Source organism: Oxyura jamaicensis, chromosome 6 (assembly GCF_011077185.1).
Source record: "Oxyura jamaicensis isolate SHBP4307 breed ruddy duck chromosome 6, BPBGC_Ojam_1.0, whole genome shotgun sequence".
Classification (NCBI taxonomy): Eukaryota; Metazoa; Chordata; class Aves; order Anseriformes; family Anatidae; genus Oxyura; species Oxyura jamaicensis.
This window is the reverse complement of record NC_048898.1, coordinates 27,718,422-27,741,524: the sequence shown is the minus strand read 5'-3', so window position 1 is coordinate 27,741,524 and position 23,103 is coordinate 27,718,422. Positions and strand designations below refer to the sequence as shown.

General features: G+C 42.5%; 1 protein-coding gene across 4 annotated transcripts in view; it reads left to right on the top strand.

Annotated features, from left to right (window-relative positions):
• ABLIM1 (actin binding LIM protein 1) overlaps nucleotides 1-23,103 on the top strand; it is a 186,583-nt gene that overhangs the window by 53,318 nt on the left and 110,162 nt on the right. Inside the window, exon 1 of one of the 4 annotated variants that reach the window (XM_035329704.1) lies at nucleotides 16,993-17,291. The exons of the other annotated variants lie outside the window; for them this stretch is intronic. Coding sequence (XP_035185595.1) covers nucleotides 17,276-17,291 — 16 coding nt within the window. The 5' untranslated portion in view covers nucleotides 16,993-17,275. Of the gene's footprint in view, nucleotides 1-16,992; nucleotides 17,292-23,103 lie in introns of those variants that run through there. 4 annotated transcript variants of the gene reach the window in all.

Genomic DNA, 23,103 nt, shown 5'->3' with positions numbered 1-23,103 from the left:
AACATAGCAGGTGCCTGCTATTCTGGTGTGCAATTTATTTATTGATTGCAGTCAAATTTTGTTGTTACTTCTGTTTGAGTAGCGTTAGTAAAGTGATCTATTCCTGGTTGTAGATGAGACATACATAGTTATTTGTTTATTTATATGATCTGGGACTGCTTGTTTGGGAAATTCAGACAGGATTGAATAGGAAATGGCCTTGAGATGGATGGTAATGCTATAATTAAAATATTCATGTAGTAGTGAGATCAGACATTTAAAGTAACTACTTTGCCTAACCTCTGTCTCGTATTCAGTCCCTGGTGAAATCCGTCAGTCTGAAAAGCAACTGCACCTGCAGCCGTGCTCTAACGCCTGGGAAGACTCGAGCCCCCAGCACTGAATGCTCAGAGGAGGCACAGCTTCAGACTGGCAGTGGTTTAAAAAGATTTTGATACTTGGCAGATGCTGAGGAAATTTCCTCAGTGCTGTTTCTGGGTTGGGTTCCTGAGAAAAGGTTTCAAGCAACATACGGATCGGGTTGTGCCCTTGTGCTTCCTGCCTCTTTTGTTTCTCTTCAGCAAGGGTATTAGAAATCAATCTCCTCCATCTAATCGAGTGCTTAACCACTCCAGTGGTAGGAGATTGGCACTGTCTTTTTGATTCTGGCTGAAGCTAAGCCTGTTACCAATAACGCTGGGTTACAGGCTGGTGTAGGAGGTTGTCTCAGACCCGGGGCATGGGGACCTGACCCACGGAGCCAGCTGCTCCAGACAGCCTTCAGCCTGACTCAGGAAGCCACTCTGATGCTTCTTAGGCTTGTTTTGCTCATTTCTACTTGTTGTCCCTTTATATTACGTATTAACAGGGTGGAAGCTCTTGAAGGCATACCCTATACATTAAAAAAAAAAAAAAAAAAGGGGGGGGGGGGAAATCATGTTGCTTTGCATTACCAGCAGCAGATACTGTGTGGTCTTCAAGATTTGCAGGTATTGGACAGACACCAATAGCCAGCGCTGGAAAGTGGCATCATTTCTCTTGGAGAAAGGTAACCTCAATTTCCAAAGATTAAGAAGCTGGATGTTTCTATGATGACACACTAAAGTCACAAAATGCTTGCCTAAGCTGAACTGTACTCATTGCCTCCCCACTAATCCTGTGAGTCTCAGCGTCTGAAGGAGACTGTGTTGTCATTCCCTGTTCAAAACAGCACTGGAGCCTTCTATGGCAGGCACAGGCTGACTGCTCCTGGCCTGGGGATGCTGCAGAAAAAGGACACTGGTCTCTCTTCCTCTCAAGCTCACCCTGGAGTTGCTCTGCTCGCAGAAGTCATGCTACCAAGTGCAGAAACAGATCCCTGCATGGGTAAAAGAGGGTTCAGCCTCTTGTGCCTTCGTCCTGTCCCTGTGTCCCCTGCTTGCAGCTCTTCTGTGGTCATGTAAGAGCTAAACATGCAGGGACCAATCTCGAGTGGTTAAAGGAGTCAGAGGAGGTTTTATGTTGTGTGATTTTGTGAGAAAAGACTGCAGTTTCTTCTGATCACCACTACGCAGTACATTGCACAGTATGTTGTGCATTAGCAGGTGTAACGCCTGTGTAGGGACATAGAGCTGGGAAGCTGGAGAGCTCATTGCAGAGGTCACCTTTCTGTCTTCTGAGGATTGACTTGGATGAGTTGATGTCAGGGCATTGTGTGCTTTCCTCTTGCGTCCCTGAAGGGCAGAGCCCACCTGGAAGTGCTGGTGAAGTTGGGTAATGGGCACTGCTGTCGTCAGATTTCTGTGGCCTGTCAACATCTTTCTCAGATTATTCAGCAATAACTGGTATCTGAGCCGAGAAATGCACATGTTAGAGAGTGCCCAGCCGTCTCCGAGTTATCCCGCTGCGTGAGCACAGAGTGGCAATCCACCTTCAGCTCGAGCGATGGAAGCTGTTGTTATTTCGGGAGACCTGCCTCTTCCTCTGACTGGCCGTGGTGTGCAGGCCAGTAAATTGTGACATCTGGGAGAGACTGCAAAGCAGCTGACAAGCTTCATTTCCTGGGGGTAACACTTGAAAACCGTGTTTGCTGAGATCTCTGATCTGATAGGAGATACTGTACAACTCAACTCTAATTGCGGTATTTATTGAGCCCCGTCCTCCTCAAACACACATTAGCATGACCCCATAAAAAGGAGTGCAGCGGTGTTGATTTGTACTGGCTCTGTCCATGGTTGGTTATAAAACCCCGGGGAATGGCTGCTTAAAGGGAGCCATGATTTTGGGCTTGTTTTCGAGATAACATAAAAGTCCTGCTATGTAAAAATAAAAAGCAAATGACCTCACAGGAAAGGAAAACTGTAATAATAGATGATCAAAGGCTGGGTTTGTGAGATGGCATGTTCTCTTTAAAACAGTAAATAAAGCAGTCTTCTCTTCAAAGCCTGTCCCCATCAGATAGTACTTGAACTCTGTTTGGGTTTTGAGGGAAGAGTTAAACAACAATTTCTCGCCATGCTCAGTAAGCTGATTATTTTCAAATTTTTATTTCATCTTATAATTTAGCAAAAGCCCCACTGGAAGCAGTGTGTTTATTGCACCAGGCCATTTTGCAGCTATATACAGCTTCTGGGTGTTAAGGGGAGCTGGAATCCTGGACTCAACACTGCTGTTGTCTCAGGGAGTTTGGTGGGAGACAGAGCTGAGGTTGTCTCTGAGCAGGGGGCTTGTCTTGGGGTCTACCTGTAACTCCCCGTTTCAGACTATGAATGCTGTTCCAGTTCTTTTTTCTAATTTGCTTTGGGATTTCCTGTGACTTTCCAGTGCCCAGTTGATGATTAACTCTGCCTTTACCCAGGGAGAAATATTCATTAGATGATTAGATTAGCAAGTCACTGGAATTGGATTAATGTAAATACTTCTTGTAAGCGAAGCAGGAGGAGTTGGCACCGTGTCTGCAAAGCTTCTCCTGTCAGCCATACAGGAAGGTGGAGAGGAAGAGAGCCCCAGCGAACCCGTCTTCGGTAGTTAGGGGAAAGCCTAAGTGCTTTTGTTTGTAATAGGCAGTGAAAGCTGCAGAAAGGATTTCTCCAAGGAAATCTACTTATAAAGTAAAGTTAGCAGGCCTTTGTGTATTCCTCAAGGAGGAGGACAAGCATGCTTTACTCAAACCTGTTCTCCGTGGCACATGCGCAGGCCTGGCCTGAAACAGGGGGTTGGTAGATTAAATGCACAGATGTGCATTTGTAGCTTACAATGATGATTCCTCCATAATAAGATTTCTAACAGAGCAATTTGTTTTGTTTTGTTTTCAAACTAATCCTCTTACATACCTCAGATAAATTATTTCTCTTGTCCAGAATATTAATCTGATTTTCAAATACTCTTTATGGTTTTGCTGCAGCTTTTTGCATTCCCTGGAATGAGTTGCAACTGATTGCAATAGATGGCAGTCACCTGATCAAGTATACTGTCATAATCTCTTGAAGATAATCACTAAAAATATATCTTCCTTAATCTCCTTTGCTGGATAAGAGAAAAAGAGAAGGATCGGTAAGGGCAGTAGTAGACTGAGTACACGCAGTACAGGTTGCTTTCTGTAGCTTCTTCCTCATAGAAATGCCGTCCTTCCCCATCTTAAACAGCTTTGGGAAGCTGTGTGGATCAAGTAACAGTAAAGAATTGGTGCTGGAAAAGGTGAAATTCAGAAATTCAGTCAAAAGGATGTCCATTATTGAGGATGGGGATATTGCAGAGGTCTTGTATCTCATTCCGAAGCAGAGCATACTGAAGCAACTGCCCTACTTGAATCCAGATGACTACTACTTATGTGAGCGGTTATTTGATGGTCCTGAGGATCTGGGTAAGTGAGGGCTGGCATCGGATCATGTTTTTTTTTTTTTTTTTTTTTTTTTTGCTCAGTGTATAGATTGAATTGCTTTACAGCTAGCTTATTTTGTGTAACAGCAAGATGCTTTATGACAGCGGTTGTGCTCAGGTGTGCAGAAATATTTTTAGTGACTGTCAGGAAGGAACAAGCATTAAAAAAAACTAGAATCTGAATAGTCAAAAGATGGGTATAAGTGCATCTCTCTGTGATTGTCTTGGGAAAAAGAAAGCTTTAATCTGCAGAAGTACTCAAGCTATAAAAATACCTTGCAAAACCACAGCATCCTGTGGTGGTGTGTTCCACAGCTTTCCTAAGGGTTTTATGGAACTGTATTTGTTTTTGTTTTAAAACCTATTGCCAAGTAGTTTTCATTTGGAGCTGCCTAATTTTTGAATGGGAAGAGATTATTAGAAGTCTTTCCCTGTTCACTTTGTCACTTGTGTGTTTTAGACCTCTGTTGTATCTCTTATCCAGGTACCTATTTTCCAGGATAAACAGTCATAGTTTATTTAGATGCTCTTTGTGCCCGAACCTATCCATGCATTTTATTATCCTTCTTCCGCTTTAATTTTCTAGTTCTACTATAACCCTTGAAAACATGGGGAATAGAACTGCACGCAGTATTCAAGTTGCAGCGTAATGTGGATATATGTACAGAGTCATAACAATGCTGTCTGTTCCTCCCAGCAGTCCTTTTTTTTATTATTATTTTTTTTTCCCCCATTGGTATTGAATACTGGATTATTCCTTGATGGAACTATTCATTATGGGGAAGCGGGAGGGGGCATCGTATTTTGAATTCATGAGCTTAACTCATTTCTTACAGTCCATCAAGAATTAAAAAATAAAAATTTCCTGGAAATGCCAATCTATGAAACTGGCTATGAAATTGTTAATATGAAGCTTGCAGATAAATGCAAAATTTCTCTTCTATGGCTTGCATTATGGACCTTGGTTTTGATACCCCAGACTTCTTACGTGCCGGAATTCTGCCCATCCTTAGCAGATCGAGAGAATTACTACATACTTGTCACTCTGCTTAGATCCTAAAAATGTTAATATTGAGTGACTGTATATGGTAGGCGGGTATTTTTCCAATATTTGCTTTCAGGTTTGGTATTTCATCAGTGCCAGATTATTTTCTATTCTGTGCAAGTAGTTTTTTAGCTAGTCAGCTCTGTACTCAATGAGCTTCACAGTGTAATAGTAACACTGCAAAAAAAAAAAAATATATATATATATATATATATATACATGTTCTTGTGTAGTTACCGCTTCTGAGCAACCAATTCTGTTAAAACTAAAATTTTAATTAAGATAATTCCAGAACACGAGGTAAATATGTAATATTTGTGGCTATATTTCAGGGCTGTGACCCTGAAAAAGAAGGTGTCATTCTGCCTTGCCACCCCTGCGTTTCCCTCTGGTATTCTAGAGAGAACTTTGACGGATATTTCATGCACTTGTATAAAACACAATTTAAAGTAGAGAATGGAATGAACAGTGACTGGCTATATGATCAGTCCATGTGGGACACCAAAGAAATGCTTTGCATTTGTTGCGGACTGGCAGCCACCTTTTGGAATTTTCTTCTGATTCACATGGGACTTGAATCTCTGTAGAAATGTGCATTTGTGCAGTTCTTCACTCAGTTATCAGCAGTCACATCAGCATTATTAAGCACTAATAATAAGCAGTTCTTTTTATTAAGCAAATGATTAATATTATTTTATCATCCTTCAGTTTGGGTGCTGGTATTCAATAGGAGGTGTGTTATGGCCCTGCTTTCCAGTTGGGTGGATAACGCTAGCTGAAAAGCTGCAAGGTGTCTGGGGCATCAGCTCTGCTTAAATTGCAGTAGTGTACCTGGAGTCAGAATCCCAGCTCTTTAGAAGAAAAGTAGTGAAAGGTTACTGAAAAAGGCCTGGTGGTAAAAGCTGTATGTGACTTTAAGATAGAAAATGCATGCGTCCATCCCTTAGGCCGTGTGCCTGCTTGGGGATTATTGTGCCTCAAGTACTACATGATTTAGCAGCTTATATACGCTCCTGAAAGACAGGTTGCTGTCTGTATTTGGCTTTACAAACAGAGATTAGAAATTACCCCATCCAAGGAATTTGGAGATTCATCTCATGTATTGCTTGCTGCTCATAAGTGGAATTATAAACTTCTGGGAAGGCCCTGTTCTTAGGTTTTAGGAGGGCTAGGAATCTTCTCAACAACTGCAGAGCTATTTCGTATGCAGGAAGTGGGTCTGTGGAGTCTCAGGGATTTAAGCTGTGCCATGCTTTTACTTAGCACTCAGCATGAAACTCCGTTGGTTTCATAAGGGGAAGATTGGAGCATCTCATCTCAGGTTAGAGAGTGGTGTGATGTAGACAGTTAAATGTATCCTAAAAATTGAAGTTTTTTTTTTTTTTTTTTTTTTTTTTTTTAAGAAAAAGAAAAATGCTTCAAAAGACATTTTGAATCACTGCAAGGTGACTGCAGGATGGGGGTTCTTGTCTTCATTTGGCTTGCAAAGCCTGCTGAGCAGCCTTCACTCCCGATTCCAGGGAAGGTGGTAAGGGACAGCTTCCCACGGGAGGAATTGCCAGCTGGGTGGTTTGCTGTCCCCAAACCTGTGTTAGCCCAGGCCTGTTTAAGCACATGGCTAGGTGTCTCTGGAGGTCAGACTCCCACACAAAGGAGGCTGTGGAAAAATGTCTGATATTAGCAAAAGTTGAAAGCTTGTTGCAAAAGAGAAGAGGAATCTGAAGGAGAAAATTGACTCTGAGCTGTGTGATGTTCCTTCTTGCCGGAGTTGCTGTCATCTGTCACATGGACGTGATTCCCTGTGCAGCCCTCCTCTCTTCCTCCAGCCTGAATACTGTTTGATGCAGCGGTGGTGTACACCTGAGGGAAAGGAGATATGTACCACATTATCTAACCGACCTCCTGCATGAGTTCAGTACCTGTTTATGTAACAGTCTTAATTCAAAGCAGTGCTTGTGAGAATGGCTGCTTGTGTTGGATCAGTTAGATGGCAAGGAAGACAGAAGGAATTTGAGAGGATGAAAAGGGTGTGGGGGAAGTCCAGAGCACATGAAGACAGCTCAGTGGTGAGCCAGAGAGAAAAATCCAGGTTCTGTTGGCATTGTAGCTGGTACCCTTTCTTCAGATGCTGAGATGTGCTGTTCAGACTAGTTGTGTGCCTCAGATAAGGTGGTAATGGTTTTTCATAGCTTTTTGGATAGATCCCTTCAAGTGAACAATCCCTCCTGGCCTCACTCCCTGCTTATAAAACCTCCCTGGTTTATAAAGCTGACTTACATGATGGAATATAAAGCGTGCCTTAAAAGTTTCTGTGGTAATCCAAGTTTATGAGCATTGTGTCATTCTCCTGCAGAATATTTGAATTCAGAATGGTCCCAGTAAATCAGCTAGGTGGTTTGAAGTCATGCAGTTGATCTTCAGTGAATACAAGTCTAAGGTGTTGGACTTGCATAGATAAGATATGGAAAATAACTAACACTACCACAGAAAAGCATATGGATGGAGGATAACTATACTTATCACAATATAAATATAAATCAACTAAATGATACTACTGAAAAAAAAAATCTATTCTAGGATGTGTTAGCAGGAGATGTGTACAGCAAGGGAGATAATTGCTCTCTGTTCTGCTACAGAAGAGGCCACTGATGGATACTGCCTGTGTTTCAACATCTTATTTTGGGAAAGATACTGATAAACTGGAGGAAAATTAGTAGAAGGCAGTGAGAATAATAAATTTAGGTAAGAAGACTTACAAGGAAAGATTAATAGAATTAGGTTGGCTCAATCTAGAAGAGTGGAGGGAAGTGAGGGATTTAGTCAATCTTCATGTATGGAAAGGGTTGTCAATTTGAGATGTTCTGCATTGTACTGAGAAGCACAGAATGAGATTAGCTGCATTTGCAGCAGAGAAGACCTATTTTGCATAACTGTATAACTAACTTTCTAGATGCAAAGGCAGAGAAGTGGAGGAACAGTTTGCCAAAGCATGTTGTGCAAACATTTTGCAGATTTTTATGAGTGTCACAAAGGATCAAGGTGCTTGAGCCTACCTAGCACAGGGCTATGTAATCTCTTGAGTCTCTTCTGAGTCTCTGTTTCTGTGATTACAGATCACTGTCAGTTAAGGACCTGGCTGAGCGCACCGTTATGTTTTTTTTTTTCCTCTGTTGTTTTTAAGAACTATATGCACCTAGTGTCTTGATTCGGTTCAGGTATATGGGAAGCTGTGTTTCTTCCTCCTTGAATTCCTGTTCTGGGGATAGCTTTGCAGTGTTATGGTAGAGATTCATAGGCACATTGCAGTGTACTTCATGGACCAAGCATGTCATCAAGGTTGGGCTCTCATCCTGGGAGCAGCCTCTCTCTTCCCAGTGTTTTTCAGCACCTCTGGAAGTTGGTTGCAACCCCATTGTGCTACCAGTGCACAGCTGGAGGTTGGCATGAAGAACCATGTGCACCTGGTGAAGCTCAGCCAAGCACAGCTAAACTGCTGTCCGCTGGGCACCTGCACTGGCAGAGTCATTCTAACAATTGCCATCACTGAGTGAGAATCTTACTTTTGACCTTGCTGCACAATGCCTGATGTTAAATAGCAAGGGCTTGTACACAGTGCTCACAGGTGAAAGTACTCTCTTGCTCATTCCTGTTACAGAAGCTGCTTGCTACTCTGCCCTTTGCCACAGTAACAGTGTTATTGGCTTTTAATCCTGCAATGGTTGCAGGTGTTGAAGATATGGTTGCTTAGTTCATCAGCTTTACCAGCATGGGGTTGCTTTTCATTGCTCACCTGCTAAACACAGGCAGATGTTCTCACCTGTGGTATTCCCAGAGCCACAGCGAGGGGTGGCAGCAGGCTAAGTTTACCTGACACAGTTGCTTCACTATTTATCCCACTAGGGATAAATTTGCTTGTGAAAATACCTGAGTACTGGTTTCATGTTGGAGTAAGAAATATAGATGAAACTCCCTGTGACAGGCCCTAGAAGTCTTTGGTTATGTAAATGCGCACAGTTAGCTTCATTAAAAAAAAAAAAAAAAAAAAAAAAGGTAATTAATTAGAACAAGTTCTTTCTTCTCTGCCTGTATGCTGTATCTACTCCTATTTAATTGCTGTGCCATTTTTATTTCAAGTATTTTAACGTTTAATGTCTTCTTAACCCTTGGCTTCCAGTTTCAGCGTTCCATTTGCTGTGGGCCAAGTCACTGCCAGTGTGCAAGATCAATCCAAGCTAATTTACTTAGTGGTACATTGGTGGTTTAGCATTAACCTGCATTAATGCAGCATGGTTTAGGGCAACTGCATTCACCTCTGTAGGGCTTGCTGCTCTCTGCCTAAATTCTTTATTATCCGTTATCCGATAAATAACAACAAAATTGCAGTTCCTACTATTATTAGATACTAGCAAGAAAAATTAGCTAAACCAGCTTTGAGTAGAAAGAAATAATGAAAAATTTATTAGCATAAAGATTATTGAGGGGAATTTAAGCAAGGATCTCCTTTGCTCTGTAACTCCGTTACGTTGATGGGTACAGGCAGCTGTGGCGGGAAGGAGCATGTTGTGGCCACATATCCCCCACTGTTTACAGGGAGTCCTGCTTTTGTTCCATATCTGATCAAAACTTCCTCTCCTGTATCCGTCCCTTGCAGTTGTATAATCTCATTATTTTAATCAAACAGCTGAGAGAGAAGTGCAGTCCCCTTCCTGGGCAGGGCAGGAGCGGGATGGCCGCTGAGGCCTACCTGAGGCAGGCAAACTGCCCGCTGCCCCACTCCGAGGGGCTTGGGTCCGCCACAGCCTCATGCCAGTGACCCAGGCCGGCTCTGCCACTGGTACAGTGCTGGTGGCACTGGGATGGGGAAGAGAGGTGTAGGAGATGCTGCTGCTTTTTTCCTCTGAGAGCCATGCCTTGGATCTGAGCTCCTTTTCCAAAAGGTAGAATAGTGGGCAAGACTGCAGGGCAGAGAGAAGGGAATCGGAGATGGCTGTCATTGCTCCCTCAGATTTTGACATTGGGGTGTGGAGGGAGTGGAAGACGAGAGAGAAGCTTGGTGTGTGGCCTTGTCCACTCCGTATGTCCCTGGCTGAGGAGAGGATGAATGCCACCTGCTGTTGGCTCCTTCTCCTCCGTTATGTGCGGAGGTGGGGGCATCACTGAGCCGGCTGTTGTACACCGGGACCTTGGAAGTGTCTTTTAGTTTGGGACGATGATAGATGTTTGATAGACCTCTGTGGCCTTTTTTTAGGTGAAAGGGGGGATAGGTAATGGAACAAGAAGGGCAGGAGGGGAACAGCAGGAGTGTTCTTCACCCAAGTGTTTTCCACGGATGAGGACCGTGGAAAGGCACGTTGCTCATACGTAGTAAAGGTGTTGTTAGTCTCAAATGTGTTCACAATCCTGGATGCAGACAAGGTGAAGCTGAGAGGGAAATAAGAAGATGATATTAGAATGGGAGCTTGTGATTACAGGTTTTGCATCATCCTGCTTTCAATTTTGTTTTCAATTATTTTCCTCTAGGGAGCAAGTCTTCATGGTGGAGTACCACAGAAGCACTGCAGTACCAAGGAATGTTTGTCACTGGTTTGCTACTGTGTGTGAATTAGATGGTGAAGCTGTCTGTGCAATTTTCAATGTAAATCATAGAAATTGCAAAAATATAAAAGTAATTAGCTTATCAGTATTCATCAGTACTTGGGAGATTAAATACTGTTTGTATATTTTTAAGATGGCAAGGTCTCCTTTAAAATGTGACTGTCCTTTGAAGTGGAGGCAATGAGCCATCCAGTTTGATGTAAACGAACAGTGAGCAAACCTTCTTACAGAGCAGCAGCAGCAAAATAGCTTTTGTAGTTCTGTTTAAGAATTCCAGTCGGAGCAGGTATTGAAATCAGTTTTCCTACTCTGTTTTGAATATCAGTTTGATCTGTGTCTCCTAAATACTGTTGAAATGGCAACAAATAATTTGAAGGAAAGTTTTGAATCTGTAAGTTTCTACATACTTAATCAAGTGACTTCTCTAGCTAGGAGATAAAATGGAGAACCACTAATGGAAAAGTTCCAGAAGCTGGAGTGAGGTGATGAAAGATCTGTTCATTGTAAAAGTTTGTTTGAATATATTAATATTACACTATGTAGCCAAGTTGCATCTGTTCAGAAAGCATATTTTTATCTTTTCTTTGAGGGCCTCTGTGGTTCGCTTGAAGGGACACAGGACTGGGAAATAACTGTTGGGAGTGAAGTATATTTGCAGGACAGATGAGATGCCTTTTTTAGAGTCCTATTTATAGTTTATGTGAAATCAGAACAGAAGAAAATTGTCATCTGGCATAGTAAAAAACAGTCCAGTTGAAATGTAAGGGTGGTGTATATCCAGTGTCTGTGATGAGTTGCCTCTTCCTCAGGGACTATGGACTTGCGCTGTCGTCTGTGTTGCTGTGTGTTATATTGTTGAGGCATGCACTACAGGTTAATGCTCAGTGAGATGCTCTGTCACATCTCTCATGACTGCAAAGCAAAGAACTTGCTGCTTTGCTCTACAAGTTATCTGATTGGTGGGAAGCTGCTTCGATCTGTTGTTTCATGGGCCTCTTGTGGAGAAATTCTTTAGACTAGAGAGTCTTTACTGCCTTCCTGCTGGTTTCACTGAGCCCCAAACTCCCAAGACAGGCTGTAGAGGTTATTCTGCAAAGTTAATCCAATTCTGAAGTGGATCATCAATATCAAATCTCCTTAACCTTAGGCATGTACAGTAAAGCATGACACTTGCATACTCTTCCCTGTCAGGGATTCCTGCCTTCGTGCAAGTGATAAGCAGTATTTGTCAGTAATTGTCAGATGGTTACTGACAGCATGTGCATATTTTTATCTGCAGCACTACTGGTTGTGATTGTGAATTGGCTGGGCTAGTTCAGTTTGTAGCAGGAGAATAGCAATGATTTTGTAAGGTAAGCTTATAATAAAAATACCGAGCGCAAACCACTGTCGCTAGGCATTTTTACGTACTGTATCTCAGTTCAGTGTCAAATGTGTGCATAGAGGCTAAGTTCACACAGGTGTTCATAAAGTATGATCTCCTTTCTAAGGATTAACAGTAACATAAGCAGTTTGGAAGCTGCTTGTTATATCAATAATGTAATTGCTGTTCAGAGGTAAATGTTTGTACATACCTACAGTGAGAAGATTACCCAACAGTGAGCTTTGTATATTTTTGGAGCCACTGCTAAGAAGTATAATGTAACCATCTTTTCTTATCTGTTTCTAAAGATAAGATGATCTGGAGGTTTCAGGTGCTTTTTACATAAGCTTCCACGTTAGAGATTTCTGAATGTTTAGAGTAAAGATGAGCGTCCTCCTTTCCCCGTCTTGTTTTGCAGTAAATTAAGCATTACCGTTTTGCTGTTTTATCTGTATTTTTGTAGGCTGCTATTAGTGCTATGCAGAATAACAACCTGCTAAGAAAATCTCGCTTGGAAGTACCTCATAAAATCAGATTCTGTTTTAAGAAATCCAGACCACTTAATAGATCAAAATCTGTCAATGTTTCATTCCTGAGGAATCTGTCTTTTAAGAACATGAAATGTTTCTCCTTAAAAAGCAGTAAGCCCTCACATCCTGGCAGATCAGAATAAACTATTTTGCTGAATCGGATGATGCATTTGGTAAATTTTATTTTCATTTTCTGCACAGGACTGATTGCATGTTATTGTAAAGAGCAGTAATACAGGGTGCTTGTATTCAAAGTAGCATGACATAGGTGCTGCAAATAGGACCCAAGGCCATCGGGCATTACTTGTCTGCAGATCAGTCTGATAAGAGTAAGGCTACTGTGATTATCCTAGCATGTAGGGTTGTGGGACAGTGATATGTCCTTAGAAAGCACATTCCTCTCTAGTGGATGCTCTCCTCGACTGTGCAAAGTTGTGTTAGGGAGCCCAGAGGGGCTTGGGGGGAGGTCAGTCTGTGGGGCCTTCAGAGCTCTTCAGTGTCCTGCTGAGGAGATGGGTGAGGAGAAGCTGGCAGCCTAAGGCCATTGCATGAGCTGCTGTGTGAGCTCGTTGTGGAGGCAAAACTGTGCAGGGGGTACGGAAAGGCTACAGAATGAATAACTGCCATGAAGAGACTTCTGCAACTCACCTGCAGGCTTCAGAAGACGGGTCAGTTGTCTGAGGGTACCGTAAGAACCTGAAGAGGTAAAAGAGCAACACATGCAAGCGCAGTCAAACACCTGGGAGTGAACACCCAGCTATTCAGACCTATGAATGGGGGACTGCTTTTTCAGGTACAGGCTGAGTTCTGCCCAGTGGCATTTCTGAAAAAAAAAACACGAAATCATCAGCTTTGCATGAGTCAGTTGTCTGCTTTCTTTTGTGCTCGCGTCCTTAATAAGCATCACTGCTTGTGCTGTTTTCAAAGGGTGGAAAATGTGTCAGTTGTCCAAGTGGTTGAGGACAACACATCAGAGGAACAGACTGCTGGACTGGGGTAACTTCAAGAGCAGCAGAAGCTAGGAAATACTTAACTGTATGGCAGGAGAATGCTGAAAATGGAAAACGGGTGCTTCAGCATCAGGGCACTGGGACCACTGCAGAGTTGCAACAAATCCCTTGTTAACATCAATAGTTTTTCTTCTGAACAGGCATGGTTAAGTCAGGATAACAACCAGAGCAGGTCTCCTTTTCCTTAAGAGCATGAGGGAGGGGGATTTCCTTCTTGGAGAAATGAGCGTTTTGCGAAATTCCCCGATCAACACTTTACAGAAGTGGTGACTTAAAATTGACTGAGGTTGTGCAGTAGTTAAGCTGTGGAAGCTTGTGGCAGGCTTTCTTGTCAAAACTGTTTGTGCTAGGCTTTTTGCTGGAAGCAAAAGGACATTAAATAGAGGATATTTTCCTGCATGTTATTTATTAGTACAACTTCTCCCCTTTCCCTTTGTGTTTTCTAGCAGGCAGTTTCCATCACTGTTGGATGAACGAGAGATTTCAGTCTTGAAGGAGTTTTATAAAAACTATGTGCTGATACTCACAATCCGTGGTCTCATCTGTGAAGAATGAGAGCAAGATAAAAATCTGAAAGCCAGCTTTTAAAATGAGTAACAAACCTTAAGTCATGGCTAAACTGCTTAGTATTTTAACATGGATTTTTCAACATTATCGCTGTACAACAAAAAGCAAACCAAGCCGGTTAATTCTTTCCCTTTGTGGAGTGGTCTCAGTATGACTCCCATGCCTTTTGCTGACTGCACAGGGTATTTTTCACCGTGAAGTAACAGTAACATAATTATGCTGTGTAGCTATACTGTGCTCTTTGTGAATTTTACATCCCGGTTGTGTTCAAGGGAGACTCTCTATTGAAGTTGTGCGGTGCAAAATGTTATGTAAAGGATTTTTTCTTTCTTTCTTTCTTTTAGAATATGCACCCCTAAATAGCAATAAGTACCAAGGTTTTGTTTCTAGACTTGCTATTTGTCTTTCCTCCAAGTTTAGCATATATTAATAGATTCTGAATAATACAACAAGGTAAATTTTGGTCTTCAGGCTTGAGCCAATGAGATTAAAACAAAAAATCACCCCAGTTTAGAAAGATTTTATTTACAATACCAACAGCTGATCTCTATATCTTCTTATGCTGGAGTAAATTACATTTGACTCCTAAAATCCCCAGCCTAATATACTGCAGTCTGTGTTTTCAAATTTATTTCTGTGTGCATGCTGCAGTCTAACCCTGCAGCTTTCTGTGGCTGAGCGATGCGAGGAAAGGCTTCCATTCAGCCACGGGCGAGATGAGATATGGCAGTGCTAATCTCTAGCATATGTGAAAAACGGAGGTAATGAACTCAGAGAACAGAAAGTTCAGATACCAGCAGTCAGCTTCTGTGTCAGCAGCTGCTGGAACAAAAACCAAAAAGAATGATGATCGCACGCCTTTGGAGGGTGTCAGAAGGAAAGAGTTAACGGTACCCATGTGTGCAGAGCATGGGCTGCTCGCACATCAGATCCAACAGTTATGAATGAAGGTCAGCTGTGCCCCTTGCAGGCTGCTGGCCCTGAACTGTTTACAAAATACGGCTTGGGAAAGAACACAGCCAGGCTGAGTTACAACCTGAGCATCTCCAGGGTGTCAGAAGCGTGACACAGCGTGCTGTGCCCCAGGTTGGTGGGGCTGGGGCTGAGCTGCTATTAATAGCAGCACACTGAGTCAGAGAAGCAAGAATGTCAGACTGCCGGGGCTGCGCTGCTCTTACACATCAGGCTGCTAACAATAGAAAGCCAGCCAGGTTTGCTAGAGAATATTTTTTTTCCCATGCACGTGCCTAAATCTCTGTCAGTCTCTCTTCCTAATTTATATAATGATTTATTAAAGTATGTCACTGAATAAGAGATATTTTGGGTGAAGTGGACTGGTTTATTTCATTTCTTTCTGTTCTTCTGGGTGGCATTTATGCAAAACACTGAGAATTTATTTACTGAAAATATTTTTAATGATGGATGTATGCTCTGATTTTCCAGCATGCATCAGCCATCTGGTGCTCTGTCTGGCTGATGCCTACAGTTTGTTTCTTTATATTAATTTTTCCCTCCCTACATATAGTGGCATCGAGAAGGGATTCCCTTGTGGAGGTGTGAGTTCCAGTTCCTAAAATATAGAGGTGCCTCTGGTTCTGGGCTAACACAGAGCTTGCTTTAGGCTGCTTTGTGAACGTAACGGCACCTCCGTCGTGTAACCTAGCACAGGTACGGCACTGAGCTGAGGCCGGTGAAGCTGCAGCCCAGTGAATCTGCCCAGACTCTAGCCCAGAATAGCTTTGTATTCAGTCCAGCTCTCTCTTGCTGAGGTCACCTCTGTCCTTGGCAAGTCAGTTCATTTTCCTTTGTCAGTTTCTCCACCTCTAAAACACAGATACTAAAATTTACTGCCCAATCAAAGGCATGATGCGGTAGGTTTGTAATGGCAAAATCACCGGTAGCTGGCTACAATGAGGAATAAAGTTATTTATAAACAAGGAAAAAGTGGCCTATAAATACAGGAGTATTGCTACTTGATACTGGCAGCATATATATGTATTCAAAATACCACGTTAAGTGATTTTAATGAGCGTTCAGGGTTTTGAATAATCATATTTCTAAGCTTTTTTCCATAGCTGGGAATAAAACTGTGCTTATGAAAGTCAGGCTTTGATTCTCACCTGACTCTGAGGTATCTTTTAAAAGAAAACAGAAAACATTCTGCATATTGCTGTAAGACCATGAGACCTGGCAATAGTGTAAAGGGCTTGTTTGTGTTTTGTTTGTTTTTTAACATCAGCCTACTGTCCAGTCCTTCTCAGGTGGTGTTTAGTGCCTGGAAAACCCCAAAGCGGAAGGTCGGCTTGCTGTCCAGATTGAACAGTGGTGTCAGAGGCGTGTTGGAGGGTGAGATTCACCCCAGCAGTGCTGCTGTATCGGTATGCGGCTCTCTTGCTGCTCAGCTCCCTGACTGCCTGTGGCCAGCATCTCAAACAGAGTTGTGTAAGAGGGATGGAGCTCCCAGCTGAGGAGTCTCAGCGCGCACTGCTTACCTGACTCACACCGTGGATTCCATCTGGGGCGCTCCCTGGCTGTGCTTCTAAACCCAATTGCCCACTGAGTGGCTGCAGTGCTGATTTTTATCATTTTTATTGTTATTCCAGGTAGTGGATAGAGTCAGTATTCCAGGTTTGCAGAGCTTATATGTGCTGCTCTGTTCTCTGCTGTGGTCAGATGACATTGAGAGGCTGTGTCTGATGTTTGGTAACAGTTTTAAAGCAAAACCAGGGGTGGATAAAGAGTGCTCAGCAGAGAAAAGCCACTGTGCTGCAGCCTGCCTCAGCATTTGTATGTTCATCTTGCATTTCCCCATCTCATCCTGGCTCAGTTTGAGTAAATAAAATAAGGAACTCATAAATATCCAGCTTCATGTGTGTTTGAACTCCTCTTTTCTCCCACATCTTCTCACTCTCAGCCTTTTGGCAGTCATTCGGGAGCAGACTGCACTGCCAGCTCTGTTCTGCGAGGGCAGAGGAATGCAAGGTGGTGTCAGTGGCTGGGAGCCGGGGAATTCGGCATTTGTTACACAGCAGCAGCTGTAGCTGGGTGCTTCGGCACAAGGGGCAGAGTCTGCACGCAGGGTACGAGCCAGAGGAAGAGACCACAGTGCACGAAGAGGCACAAGAAGAAAAGAGACACAACGACTAATAGGACCGTATCAGATTTTGTGGGAGATCTGGCTGAGGAAGATAACTGTCTGGAATAAGCTGCCTTTTGTATTTTTATTTTTTTTTTTAATCCACTTCAGCCAAACACTGCTGGAAAAGATTGTGTTTAAATTCCTTCAGCTAATTCTTGCTGCTTACACTACGAAGAAAATCTGTTTGCCATGGTGAAAGAAAAAGGTAATTATGTTTATTGATAGACTGGAACTGAAAAGACCTGATTACCTGAGGTTTAAACCTTCACATTTAAAACTGTGTCTTCCTTGACAGCTGCTTTTTGCCTTTCTGTAGATGTGATGTGCCAAAAGCTGCAGTGGATTGCTTTGATGATATTTGTACCTGTTTTAGTAACAGCAGAATCTTGAACACCCCTAACATTAGGTGTTTGCACAGCTGAGTTCCTTCTGAGTGTGCATGTATCTGTTGTTTCCATGTGATTTCATTCAAGTTTGATGTTTTTTTGTTGTTGTTTTGTTTTTATCTGTGTTAGCTACAGTTCAGGGAGCTTTGACCACCAAAGCAGGAGCTTACTTCTTAAGATAAAGACATTCAGCAAGCCTGGACTTGACAAGGTCACATTTTTCCTTTTAATGAAGAAGTGGCTTATATGGGAGTTTTGTATAATGTTTGAATTTTGCAGCAGTAAATTAAATGCATTTCAATTGCCTATAAGTAACATGTTAAGCCTCCTACCGAAGCATTTACTAGTCAAAGGATTCAGGAGTGGTTGTGGAGTCTTTTTTCACAGTAGTGGCAGTCTGCATCATTTATTGCATTATAAAGATGCAAACTACATCTGAATTGTATTTGAGCAGTGGGATGGATGTGGTTCTGGAGCATGACATTACCACAGATACAGACTTCAGTCCCTGTTTTTTGAGGAGGAGGATCTGTTCTCTTTACTTTCCTGAGGGCTCTGTAAAAGCTAATGTGGGATAAATTCAAACCAAGTAAGCAGAAATAAAAAGCAGTCGTGTTGAGTGAGAGTGAATAGTTTTTCAACTCTGAACACCCACACAGTGATTTAATGTTATAAATGAAACAAATTGAGTGAACTTATTCTCATTGGGTTTTACATTGGAGTGAGCAGGACAAACTCTCAATAGTCTGCTGCAGTGTATCTGATATTTGCAGAGAGTTGTGGCCATAAACGGTCTCCTGATAACTTTTGTTGGTGAAATGTACTGGTCCAGCTTAAGTACTACGGGATATTTAGCCAATGTGAGATCCGTTACTTATGATTTACAGGATTGTTTTTATAACGTCATGGCTGTGAACTGTCGACCTGCTACCAGTATCAGTAAGCCATACCATGGATGGTTTAAGAAGCAGTTTCATCCCAAATCCTTGCAGCAGGGATTCTGTATCATATGCATCAGCTATGCCTCCCATCTTTTCAGGAAAGTATATTGTCATTCAGCTTATCCCAATTGTCACTTGCTTTCTAAGATGCATTTTGAACTTAGGCTGTTGATTTTTTGAAATGCACATTAAATAGGCATAGCAGTTTTAGCAGTGCAGTTTTCATCCTTTAATATGTTTCTGCTCCCCACCCAGCTGATGCGCAGTTAGTTAGACTCCCCATGCTGCGTGGGGCTATACCTTAGGAGTAGTCTATAAATTCAGTTTACAGCATGAAAGTTGTCTCTTACCTGCAAGGAAGTTAAAACAAGCCCATCATTTTCATTAAAAACAAACAAACAAACAAGTGGGGGAGACAATTTGCTAGAATAATGGGAAAAGTTGACAATAAACAATTGAAAATAGAAAAAGGACTTGTATCTCAATTGCTTCCTTTTCCCCTCCCCACCAAGCATGATGAATTATTTACAATAGCTATTAATATTGATGTTGGATATAAAATTTGGCTTCTGTTCACACAGATCTTAGACAAAAGAGCTTAATGCTGCCTTTAATTTTGTGATACCTTTAAAAATATTCCATACATCATGGCTGCAGAATGAGAAAGGGTAATACTGTTCTACATTTTTTTTAATCTTTTCTGCCTTACTTTTTTCAAATAATTTCTCCAACAAAAGGTTGTTGGTGGTCTTTTTGTTCTGTTTATTTTCTGTGATCTCCCCAGGCACTTTATTTTGCTTTACCCAGAATTTTAGGCTTTGTTTCAGGCCTGTGTAGTACAGCTGGTCGCCTCCCCGCCAGCCACTGCTGGAATTGTTTTTAACAAGCTGAAAATGCCTTCAGCCTGGTGCCGGTTGGTAAACATGTTAACTAAGCGCAGGAGAGGCTGGTTTCCACTAGAAAAAATGTACTTCCAATTCACCGAAGTGCAAAATGGTTAGTAACAGTTTTTAGCAAATTAGCATGCTTCATTATGTTCAGATTGTGGAGTGATTTCAGCGTCTGCCTGGTCAATTCATGTACAAACAAAATAAAATCCCGAGGCCAGGGTGTTCTCTGCTGACACCAAATGGCTCTTCCTAAATTGTGTGTGACTGATTCCCCGTTTTTGTGTCTCATTGTGTACCTGTCTCTTTCCAGTTATGAGCCCTTATTATCTAGTTACTCGGATAAAATTATTGTCACGGTGTTGAGTCGAAAGATGACTTGCTACCTGTATATCCTGCAGCAGAAAGTTTACATATGTGTTCTGTGTTTCTTGTTAATAGCTGTCTTGTGCAAAGCCCATACTAATATCTGCACTCTCAGTTTTTCTGTGTTGAGGTAGTTGTCTGAATTTTGAGCCTGCAAGCCATGTTGCTGGATAACCTACGTTGTTAGAGCTTCATTTTTCCCTCTGTTAGTTGACCAGAGCTGAGGATTTAGCCCTGGTTCTTGATTCCTGACCAAATGCTGATGGCCTGGCATTCACCTGCCAGTTTGTGAGAGTGTGGTGGGAATCGGCCCTTTGTCTGATGAGTTCTTGGACTGGGTCGTATGTGGCCAAACCCATGGAAGTGGAGCAGTATCTATTTGTGCCAGGCTCCTCCATGCTTGGAAGGGTAAGAGGAGAAAAGAGGAAGGGCTGAAGACTTTAGGGCTGGGTAAGCAGGTGCAGAGGCTTCCTGATTTCTGTTCTTCACACACTGCTTCTCTTGCAAGTTTGGTGCTAGCACCTACTGGGTGCCAGGCTGCAGTAAGCCCCATCATGTTTCCCTGTTCTCACAGATGCCTCTGTGGATATTTGGTTGGTAATGGTTTTCCCAATAAACAAGACAGACAACACAGTTCAGCAAAACATTAGCGTTTCCTGGATAATTTGGCTTCTGGTCTACTTAAGCCTTGCAGAGAGATTTAGTTCTATATTGTTTTTTTCATACTGTTGATAAAGCCTGATGCTGATATCCCTTAAGGTTATGACCAAGAGGATGTTTTTGTGCTTGCAGTGGCTCCAGTCTTGCCTTCTCTTCCATTCCCACATCCCCAAAAGCTGCTTTAGCTGGGGCTGTACTCAAAGAGCATACAAAATGTTACCTGCGTGTTAATGTCAAGGTGTTCTTTGTGTGGAACGTTCTCACCAGTGCTCTGCTTATTTGCAGTCTCAACATTTATTGCCAGTGTGAAGGAATGAAACGTTGAACAGTGGGATCTGGGTTCTGACACTCTCTCTGTGTTGTGGATGTTAATGATAAACAGTCTTGATATAACACACAGCTTGGGAACTTTTATCCCCAGGTGACCTGGGAAAGTCTCCAGGTTTGTTGCTGTTGAATCACTTTACAAAATTATGCATTCACACTGCATTCACACTGGGGGAGGATTGGGGAGTTTCCTTTTCTCTTTGCTTTGGTTGACTTTGTTAGATTTACTTGTGCCTGACAGTTTGCTTTTGGGGCTGGGCATTTGGGGTTTTGTTTTGATGAAGTCAACAGGCTGACTTCTGTACAAGCCACAAAAAAAAGGCATTTTATAAATAAGTGTGGCATTAGGTATTTAAAAAAAAAAGATACTTGTGTGGTTAAGGTACAAAACTACAGAACGGTTCTGTGTTAGACTCCTAAGGTGACCCTGGGGAAGTAACTTGATCTCCTGCTTTGTTAGTTGATCTGTAAAATAAGGATAAGAACATTCCTCTTGTCTGCCTTGATTATTTGTATTAGGGGCCTTTGGAGCAGAGAGTTTCTTTTACTTTTCACAGCTATCACAAAGAAATATTAGTCTTGGATTTTAACTGCTATCACTTGAAACAAAAATCCAGTGATATGTGAAATATCTTATAAACATCTTATTGCTTTTTAAGACAAAATGATTCTAAAAGAATTATGTTTTTATTGGCAAACTTACGGTGTTGCTTGTTCTCTACTTTCTATTTCCACATTTATTTCTAATACTTGATTTCAAGTCGCAGTTCTGGTGTGCAGCGTGATACTGAGAGAAACAAAAACAACCAAAGAGATGCCAGTGCAGGCACTGCATCTTTGCTGCAGTTTTTGCATATTTTTTAATAGCACTTAGTTCACACTGGGGCATGAGTGTTCAAGTCCCGAGCCAGGCCATGCAGTCCCACCAGGCCCCATGGCCGCAGCGCCATTCCATGCATTCCTCGCGTCCCAGCTGCCTGCAGCAGGCAGTCCCTGAAGATCTGGTGGCAGCTATTTTGTACCGAGAAGTGGGAGAACTTTTGCCATTGATGCTGGTGGAGGGGAGGGCTTTGTGGCTTTGGTCATTAACTGTGAGACCACAGAGTTCATGGTTTAGGTGGTGGTGCAGGCAGTTAAGCCATTCCTCCTTCCAGGAGAGATAAAGGGAGAGCCACAGGCCAACAGAACAGTTTTGAGTTGGGGAGTTTTGATCAATTTAATTTGTTGCCAATTAACAAACTTCTAATTATTGATTCTGCTATTGAAAAATAAAAGCAAACAAACCCACACATAGACAAACACACCTTGGCTTTTCTCCTTCCCCCTTCCTGGCCTCCTGTCCCTATGCCTCAGGCACCGTGCGGTGCCTTTGGCAAGGTGAGGGCACCCAGGGCCGGGTCAGCGCCCTAGGCACCTGCCTTTGGGCGCCCCTTTGGTCATATCCAGCCACTCTGCTGGGGCTCCACCATGGTCCATGGGCCTTTCCAATTCAGGCCTCCCCCTGAGTGTCCTCGTGTGGTAGGACAGACCTTGTAGGTTGGGATAGGATGATAATTGGGCCTGCCACTGTAGGAGAATCAGTCCTTTTTGTGGCAAATGAGTGCATAATGGGGTAAAAGACCAAGTTCCACTAATCAAAATGTGCTGTGTCCTTTGGGCGGGAGAAACCAAAGAACAGGATTTTGTTGTTTCTGGAGGCAATCCATAACTAATTTTAAAAGGATTATTTGTAACAAACATGGGTTTCCACCTAGAGAACAGTCAGTATCCCCAAAAGGATGATTAATCCTTGCCTTTGCCGAGCCTGGATAGCTTTCAGGCTCACTGGGGATCTGGCTGAGAAGAACACTTAGGCTTTGTCTTAAGCTTATTCTGTTCAGCAGAGTATCTCTGTGAGTCTAATTGAATCCCTGGGATTTAAAGCTATCTAAGTGCTTCGGTGTTGTCTCAAAGTTGGACTCCATTCTGGGGGGGCTGTGTGGTGTTTTTGCAGCAAAGTCATATATTTCATTAATGGCAATGATTTTTGTGGTGTAAGTTAGCTGCACTGTTGTGTAGGAGGTGACAGTGAGAGAAATAATGCTAGCTTTCATATGGGCTAATCATAAAGTACTATACACCCAGAAATGGTATATGCCTTGTATGGCTCAGGGACATATGTTATTTGCTGTTTCAAATTATGTATTGACAGGAAAACAGAAGCTGGAAGGCAGAGGAATCTCCTCAAAGCTGCAAAGTGAGGAGCAAGCGCTAGCATAAGGGTCGAACAAAGTCATGCCTGTTCAGAAGTGAAAATGTTGTTGGATTTCTGCTGTACACGAGCCTAATAGGCATGGTTCTGTAAACAGTGTCACCAGGGTAGCTCACTAATTCATTCTCTAATTCCCAGCGCTGTTAGCACCAGGTTGATGTCGCAGATGTTAATATAATCTGCATGGCAGAATTGTGGA